Source organism: Nesoenas mayeri (assembly GCF_963082525.1).
Source record: "Nesoenas mayeri genome assembly, chromosome: 32".
NCBI lineage: Eukaryota > Metazoa > Chordata > Aves > Columbiformes > Columbidae > Nesoenas > Nesoenas mayeri.
Genome location: NC_137570.1, coordinates 358,222 through 367,179, shown reverse-complemented (window position 1 = coordinate 367,179; position 8,958 = coordinate 358,222). Strand labels below are relative to the sequence as shown.

At 54.8% G+C, this 8,958-nt stretch overlaps 1 protein-coding gene across 1 annotated transcript; it reads left to right on the top strand.

The window, feature by feature from the left end:
* Positions 1-210: 210 nt before the first annotated feature.
* Positions 211-7,940, top strand: LOC308051156 (serine/arginine repetitive matrix protein 2-like; the record flags this gene model as incomplete). Its single annotated transcript, XM_080361487.1, has 5 exons — positions 211-343; positions 5,128-5,186; positions 7,346-7,444; positions 7,532-7,688; positions 7,902-7,940. Exons 2-5 carry the CDS (start codon positions 5,173-5,175, stop codon positions 7,938-7,940), a joined length of 309 nt encoding a protein of 102 aa, XP_080217613.1. The 5' UTR covers positions 211-343; positions 5,128-5,172.
* Positions 7,941-8,958: the final 1,018 nt, after the last annotated feature.

Sequence of the window (8,958 nt, the reverse complement as noted above, 5' to 3'; positions counted from 1 at the left end):
AAGCCCGGGAGGACTACAACTCCCAGCGTGCACCGCGCCGGGCGGCGGCGGCCACCGCCACAAGATGGCGGGCGGCGCGCGGTGCACGCTGGGAGTTGTAGTCCGCCTCGCCGTTAAGACTATTAGGGTGGGCGTGGCTTGAGGACTACACTTCCCGGCGTGCCCCGCGCTGACTTCCGGCGCTTGGCCTGGACCGGAAGAGAAGGCGGGGGCGCGCGCGTGGCGTCGCCTCTTCGCGTCTCGTCGGGTTTGTTTTGGTTGTTCTTCGTTTTTTTTGGCTCCTAAAGCACCAAAAAGGACCAAAAAAAGGGTGAAAAACCTCAAATCGGCGGCAGCGGAGCCGGTGAGGACCCGGGGGGGTTTTTTTTTGGGGGGTTTTGCGGCCGTTGGCGGCGGTTGGGGGGGGGGGGAAAATGGCGGTTTGAGGGGAAAAGGGTTAAAAAAGGGGTTTTGTGAGGAAAAATGGCGGTTTTGAGGGGAAAATGGGTGTTTTGTGAGGAAAAATGGGGGTTTCTGAGGAAAAGCGGCGGGTTTGGGGCGAAAAATGGGGTTTTGGGGCGAAAAATGGGGGTTTAGGGGGAAAAATGGGGGGCGGGAAATGGCGCGGGGAAAAGGGGCTTTTTTGGGGGGAAAAACGGGGTTTTGGGGGGTTTGTGAGGGGGAAAAAGGGGACGGGGGTTTTGGGGTGAAAAAGGGCGATTTTGGGGGTGAGTTGAGGTGAAAAAGGGGCATTTTTGAGGGGAAAAAGGGGCATTTTGGGAGGGGAAGGGAAACGGCGGTTTGAGGGGAGATTTGAGGAGAAAATTGGGGGTTTGGGGGGTTTTTGAGGGAAAAAGGGGAATTTTTGGAGGGAAAAGGGAATTTTGAGGGGAAAAAAGTGGTTTTGGGTTTTTGGGGAAAATTAGAGGAGAAAATGGGATTTTGGGGGAAAATGGGGGAAAATTGGAGGGTTTTAGGTAAAGAAAATTGAGGTTTTTAGGCGGAAAATTTGGGGGTTTTGGGCAAAAAATAATGAGGTTTTTAGGTTAAAATTTTGAGGGGTTTGAGCAAAAAAAATGAGGTTTTTTAGGTTAAAAAATGGAGGGATTTGGGCAAAAAGATTTTGGGGCAAAAAAGGGAGGTTTTGGGGACAAAAATTGGAGATTTGGGGGCGAAAAATGCGGATTTTGGACAAAAAAATTGAGGTTTTAGGCGAAAAAATTTGAGGTTTTGGGACTGAAAAAAAAAGTTTTTGGGCCAAAAGAAATTTGAGGTTTTGGGGTGAAAAAAATTGAGGGTTTTGGGGCCAAAAAAAGGAGGTTTTGGGGTGAAAAATAATTGAGGTTTTTTGGGGAAAAAGTGAGATTTTTAGGTAAAAAAAATAAGAGTTTTAGGCAGAAAAGTTTGAGATTTTTAGGCAGAAAAACTTGAGATTTTTAAGGCAAAGAAGTTGAGATTTTGGGGCAAAAAAAGAGAGATTTGGGGGCAAAGAAAAAAGAGTTTTTGGCCAAAAAAGTGGGATTTTGGGGTGAAAAAATTTGAGATTTTTAGGCGAAAGAAACTGAGATTTTTAGGTAAAAAAAAATGAGGGTTTTGGGTGAAAAAAATTGAGGTTTTCGGGCCCAAAAATTGAGGTTTTGGGGCCAAAAGAAATTGAGATTTTGGGCAATAAAAATTGATTTTTTAGGCAAAAGAAAATCGAGATTTTGGGGCAAAAAGTTTGAGGTTTTGGGGTAAAATAAAATAAGGTTTTTGGGAAAAAAGAAAAAAGATTTTTAGGCGAAAAAATGGGGATTTTGAGAAAAAAAAGATTTTGGGTGAAAAAAATTGGAATTTTTAGGCAAAATAAATGGAGATTTTTAGGGAAATGAGGTTTTGGGGCAAAAAAGTGAAATTTTTGGGGGCAAAAAAGGGAGACTTTTTTAGGTTGGAAAATTGAGGTTTTTAGGCTAAAAAAATTGGGGGTTTTAGGGTAAAAAAATTGAGATTTTTAGGGTAAAAAATTCAAGTTTTTAGGTTGAAAAATTGAGATTTTGGGGCAAAAGAACTTGACATTTTGGGGCAAAAAGTGAGGATTTTAGGCCAAAAAATGATATTTTTTTGGAGGCAAAAAAATTTGAGATTTTTGGGGTAAAAAAATGGAGATCTTTAGGTGAAAAAAATTTGAGAGTTTTGGGGGCAAAAAAAGTGAGATTTTGGGGGCAAAAAAGTGAGATTTTTAGATAAAAATGTGTGAGGTTTTTAGGAAAAAAAAGTGTTTTTTTAGGAAAATCCGAGGTTTTGAGGAGAAAAAGGGGGTTTTGGTGGGCAAAAAAGTGAGATTTTGGGGCAAGAAAAAGGGATTTTGGGGCCAGAAAAAGTAGGATTTTTTTTTAGGAAAAAAGTGGGATTTTTGGGGCTAAAAAGTTTGATTTTGGGGCCAAAACATGTGAGGTTTTTAGGCCAAAAAGAGAGATTTCTTGGGCCAAAAAAGTGAGTTTTTTGGGCAAAAAAGTGGGATATAGGGGGGAATGGGGAGAAATTGGGGTGAAAAGGGGAGAAATGGGGGGTTCAGGAGTTGGGGTTGGATGGGGGGGTTGGGGGTTCAGGGAGGAACCATGGGTGAATGGGGGGGTTCAATAAGGGGGAACTGGGGTTCAGAGAGGAACCGCGGGGTGAATGGGGGGGTCCAGGAGTTGGGGGTTCAATAAAGGGGAATTGGGGGTTCAGGGAGGAACCATGGGGTGATGGGGGGGTTCAGGATTTGGAGGTTCAATGGGGGGGGTATTTGGGGGTTCAGTAGAGGGGAATTGAGGTTCAGGGAGGAACCAAGGGGTGATGGGGGGGTTCAATAAGGGGGCTTTAGGGGGTCAGGGAGGAACCACGGGGTGATGGGGGGGGTTCAATAGGGGGGCATTGGGGGTTCAGGGAGGAACCACGGGGTGGATGGGGGGGGTTCAGTAGGGGGGCATTGGGGGTTCAGGGAGGAACCATGGGGTGAATGGAGGGGTTCAATAGGGGGCATTGGGGGTTCAGGGAGGAACCATGGGTGAATGGGGGGGTTCAGGATGGGGGGGTTCAATAGGGGGGGCATTGGGGTTCAGGGAGGAACCATAGGGTGAATGGGGGGGTTCAGGATGGGGGGGTTCAATAGGGGGGCATTGGGGGTTTAGGGAGGAACCATAGGGTGAATGGGGGGGTTCAGGATGGGGGGGTTCAATAGGGGGCATTGGGGTTCAGGGAGGAACCACAAAGTGAAGGGGGGGATTTGGGGGTGGGGCTTTCGGGGTTCAGGGAGGAACCATGGGGTGCCGGGGGGATCCAGGATTTGGGGGCTTAATAGGGGGGAATTGGGGGTTCAGGGAGAACCAAGGGGTGAATGGGGGGGTTCAGGATTTGGGGGTTGAATGGGGGGGAACTGGGGTTCAGGGAGGAACCAAGAGGTGAAATGGGGGGGTGGGTGGTTGGATAAGGGGAATTGGGGGTTCAGGGAGGAACCATGGGGTGCAGGGGGGGTTCAATAGGGGGGCATTGGGGGTTCAGGTAGGAACCAAGGGGCGATGGGGGGTTCAATAGGGGGGCAATGGGGGTCAGGGAGGAACCATGGGTGAATGGGAGGGTTGAGGAAGGAACCATGGGGTGAATGGGGGGGTTCAGGGAGGAACCAAGGGGTGATGGGGGGGTTCAATAGGGGGGCAATGGGGGTCAGGAGGAACCAAGGGGTGAATGGGAGGGTTGAGGAAGGAACCATGGGTGAATGGGGGGGTTCAGGGAGGAACCAAGGGTGATGGGGGGGGTTCAATAGGGGGGTATTTGGGGGTTCAGGAAGGAACCATGGGGTGAATGGGGGGGTCCAGGATTTGGGGGTTCAATAGGGGGGTATTTGGGGGTTCAGGGAGGAACCACGGGGTGAATGGGGGGGTTCAATAAGGGGGTATTTGGGGGTTCAGGGAGGAACCATGGGGGTGAAATGGGAGGGTTCAGGAGGAACCACGGGGTGATGGGGGGGTTCAGTAGGGGGAATTGGGGGTCCAGGGAGGAACCACGGGGTGAATGGGGGGGTTCAGGGAGGAACCAAGGGGTGAATGGGGGGTCCAGGGAGGAACCACGGGGTGAATGGGGGGGGTTCAGGGAGGAACCAAGGGGTGAATCGGGGGGTCCAGGGAGGAACCAAGGGGTAATGGGGGGGATTCAGTAGGGGGGCATTGGGGGTTCAGGGAGGAACCACGGGTGAATGGGGGGGTTCAGGGAGGAACCAAGCGGTGAATGGGGGGGTTCAATAAGGGGGTATTTGAGGGTTCAGGGAGGAACCACGGGGTGATAGGGGGGGTTCAATAGGGGGGGGATATGGGGGTTCAGGGAGGAACCAAGGGGTGATGGGGGGGGTTCAATAGGGGGGCATTGGGGGTTCAGGGAGGAACCATGGGGTGAATGGGGGGGTTCAATGGGGGGGATATTTGGGGGTTCAGTAGGGGGGAATTGGGGGTTGAGGGAGGAACCATGGGGTGATGGGGGGGGTCCAGGAGTTGGGGGTTCAATAAGGGGGGGATTGGAGGTTCAGGAGGAACCATGGGGTGAATGGGGGGGTTCAATAAGGGGGAACTGGGGGTTCAGAGAGGAACCGCGGGGTGAATGGGGGGGTCCAGGAGTTGGGGGTTCAATAAAGGGGGAATTGGGGGTTCAGGGAGGAACCATGGGGTGATGGGGGGGGTCAGGAGTTGGGGGTTCAATAAGGGGGCTTTAGAGGGTCAGGGAGGAACCACGGGGTGATGGGGGGGGTTCAATAGGGGGGCATTGGGAGTTCAGGGAGGAACCATGGGGTGAATGGGGGGGTTCAGTAGGGGGGCATTGGGGGTTGAGGGAGGAACCAAGGGGCGCGGGGGGGGGTGGGGCGGGGGGTGGCTGACGCGTCCCCCCGCAGGGCAGGGGGTTTTCGGGGCGCCATGTACAATGGGATCGGGCTGGCGACGCCGCGGGGCAGCGGCACCAACGGCTACGTGCAGCGCAACCTGTCGGCCCTGAGGGGCAAAACGGGAGCCCAGGAAAAAAAAAAAAAAGCCCAGAACGGGGGCGACCCCCCCCCCCGCCCCCCCCGGCGCCGAGCGAGACCTGGCCCTGGAAAGCGGGGGGCTGCTCCGCAAGCCCAACCCCGACATCCTCGACCACCAGCGCAAGAGGAAGGTGGAGCTCAAATGCCTGGAGCTGGCCGAGCTCATGGAGGAGCAGGGGTGAGTCGCCCCAAAATGGGGCCTAATGACCCCAAAATGGGTCCCGGTCACCCAGAATGATCTCAAAATGAGACCAAATGACCCCAAAATGGGCCCTAATGACCACAAAATGAGGCTGGACGGCCTTAAAATGAGCCCACGTGACCCAAAAATGAGCCCAGACCACCTTAAAATGCTCCCAGATGACCCTAAAATGAGCCCAAATGACCCTAAAATGAGCCCAAGTGACCCTGGAATGAGCTCAAGTGACCCTAAAATGAGCCCAAATGACCCTAAAATGAAACCAGACCACCTTAAAATGGGCCCCGGTGACCCCAAAATGGGCCAGGACGGCCTTAAAATGAGCCCAAATGACCCGAAAATGAGCCCGGACCACCTTAGAATGAGCCCAAGTGACCCTACAATGAGCTCAAATGACCCTATAATGACCCAAGTGACCCCAAAATGAGCCCAAATGACCCCAAAATGAGCCCAGACGACCCAAAAATGGGCCCAAATGACCCAAAAATGGATCCGGGTGACCCCCAAATCCCCCCAACACCCCAGAACTCCACTTGGTTCCTCCCACCTTCTCCTTTATCCCCTCACTCCCATGCCCCCAAAACTCCCCTTTTTTCCCCCCAAAAACACCCTCTAGACCCCCAAAACACCTTCTAGCCCCCTCCACCCCCCAAAAAACCCCCTCAGCACCCCAAAAATCCCCCAACCCCCCCAAAATCCCCCCAAGTCCCTCCCAACACCCCCAGAACTCCACTTGGTTCCTCCCAACTTCTCCTGCATCCCCTCACTCCTGTGCCCCCAAAACTCCCCTTTTTCCCCAAAAAAACACCCTCTAGACCCCTCCAAACACCCCAAAACACCCTCTAGACCCCCCCAGCACCCCAGAACCACCCCCAACACCCCAAAAACACCCCCAACCCCCCCAAAATCACCCCAAGTCCCCCCAAATTCCCCCTCAACTCCACTTGGTTCCTCCCACCTTCTCCTCCATCCCCAGCTCCTGCGCCCCCAAACCTCCCCATTTTCCCCCAAAACCCCCTCTAGACCCCCCAAACACCCCTCAACCCCCCCCCACCCCCCCCAAAACCCCCCCAGCACCTCAAAAACCCCCAATCCCCCAAAATCCCCCCAAGTCCCCCCAAATTCCCCCTCAACTCCACTTGGTTCCTCCCAACTTCTCCTGCATCCCCTCTCTCCTGTGCCCCCAAAACTCCCTTTTTCCCCCCAAAAACACCCTCTAGACCCCCCAAACACCCCAAACCACCTCTTTAGACCCCCCCCAGCACCCCAGAACCACCCCCAACACCCCAAAAACACCCCAGCACCCCAAAAATCGCTCCAAGTCCCCCCGAATTCCCCTCAACTCCACTTGGTTCCTCCCAACTTCTCCTGCATCCCCTCTCTCCTGTGCCCCCAAAACTCCCCTTTTTCCCCCAAAAACACCCTCTAGACCCCCAAACACCCCAAAACACCCTCTAGACCCCCCCTAGCACCCAGAACCACCCCCAACACCCCAAAAACACCCCCAGCACCCCAAAAATCACCCCAAATTCCCCTGAATTCCCCCTCAACTCCACTTGGTTCCTCCCAACTTCTCCTCCATCCCCAACTCCTGTGCCCCCAAAACTCCCCTTTTTCCCCCCAAAACACCCTCTAGACCCCCCAAAACACCCCAAACCCCCCTCTAGACCCCCCCAGCACCCCAAAAATCCCCCCAAACCCCCCCAAGTCCTCCCAACACCCCCAGAACTTCACTTGGTTCCTCCCAACTTCTCCTCCATCCCCTCACTTCTGCGCCCCCAAACCTCCCGTTTTCCCCCCTAAAACCCCCCCAAAACACCCTCTAGACCCCCAAACACCCCAAAACACCTCTCTAGACCCCCCCCAGCACCCCAGAACCACCCCCAATACCCCCAAAACACCCCGGGCCCCCCAAAAATCCCCCAATTCCCCCAAAATCCCCCTGAATTCCCCCTCAACTCCACTTGGTTCCTCCCACCTTCTCCTTCATCCCCTGACTCCTGCACCCCCAAACCTCCCCTTTTTCCCCCAAAACCCCCTCTAGACCCCCCAAACACCCCAAAACCCCCTCTAGACCCCCCCCAGCCCCCCAAAACCCCCCCGGACCCCCAAAAACCCCCTTTCCCCCCATTTTCCAGCTACACGGAGAGCGAGATCCAGGACAAAGTCTCCACCTTCCGCACGATGCTCTTGGAACGCGACGTGGCCCTGGGGGACCCCGCGGACCCCAAACCCGCGTGAGTCCCCCCAAAACCTCCCCAGGACCCCCCCAAAACCCCCCCCTCATTAACCCCACCCCCTTAACGAGCTCTCGCCCTCGTTAGCGTGACGGAAACTCATCAGCTGGCCGAAGCCAACGAGAAGAAGAACGAGCGGCTGCGCGCGGCCTTTGGCATCAGCGACAGCTACGTGGACGGCAGCTCCTTCGACCCCGCGCGCCGCGCTAAGGAGACCCCCCCCGGAGCCCCCCGAGCCCCCCAGGTATGGACGGGGGGTCCCCAAAACCCCCCGGTACCCCCCCAAAAAAGTCCTGAGCCCCACAAGTGCTCCTGAGCCCCCTAAGTCCCCCCAGATCCCCCCCAAGTCCCATCAGGCTCCTCTTAGTGTCTCAAAGCCTCCATAGGGGATGTATTGGGGTCCCCAAAGCCCATAGGGATATATTGGGGTACAGGGGGGTCCCCCAAACTCCCCCAGTGCCCCCCAAAAAGTCACGAGCCCCCCAAGTGCTCCTGAGCCCCACAAGTCCCCCCAGATCCCCCCAAGTCCCAGCAAACCCTTCTTAGTGTCTCAAAGCCTCCATAGGGATGTATTGGGGTCCCCAAACCCCATAGGGTTATATTGGGGTCCCTAAAGCCCATAGGGATATATTGGGATATAGGGGGGTCCCCAAAACCCCCCAGTGCCCCCCAAAGTCCCGAGTCCCCCAAGTCCCTCCAAATCCCCCCCAAGTCCCAGCAAACCCTTCTTAGTGTCTCAAAGCCTCCATAGGGTTATATTGGGGTCCCCAACCCCATAGGGATATATTGGGGTACAGGGGGTCCCCAAACCCCATAGGGATATATTGAGGTACAAGGGGGTCCCCAAACCCCATAGGGATGTATTGGGGTACAGGGGGGTCCCCCAAACCCCCCCAGTGCCCCCCAAAAAGTCCCGAGCCCCCAAGTGCTCCTGAGCCCCCCAAGTCCCCCAGATCCCCCCCAAGTCCCATCAGGCTCCTCTTAGGGTCTCAACCCCCCATAGGGATGTATTGGGGTCCCCAACCCCATAGGGATATATTGGGGTACAGGGGGGTCCCCCAAACCCCTCCAGTGCCCCTCAAAAAGTCCCGAGCCCCCCAAGTGCTCCTGAGCCCACAAGTCCCCCCAGATCCCCCCAAGTCCTAGCAAACCCTTCTTAGTGTCTCAAAGCCTCCATAGGGATGTATTGGGGTCCCCAAACCCCATAGGGTTATATTGGGGTCCCTAAAGCCCATAGGGATATATTGGGATATAGGGGGGTCCCCAAAACCCCCCAGTGCCCCCCAAAGTCCCGAGTCCCCAAGTCCCCCCAAATCCCCCCCAAGTCCCAGCAAACCCTTCTTAGTGTCTCAAAGCCTCCATAGGGTTATATTGGGGTCCCCAACCCCATAGGGATATATTGGGGTACAGGGGGGTCCCCAAACCCCATAGGGATATATTGAGGTACAGGGGGGTCCCCAAACCCCATAGGGATGTATTGGGGTACAGGGGGGTCCCCCAAACCCCCCAGTGCC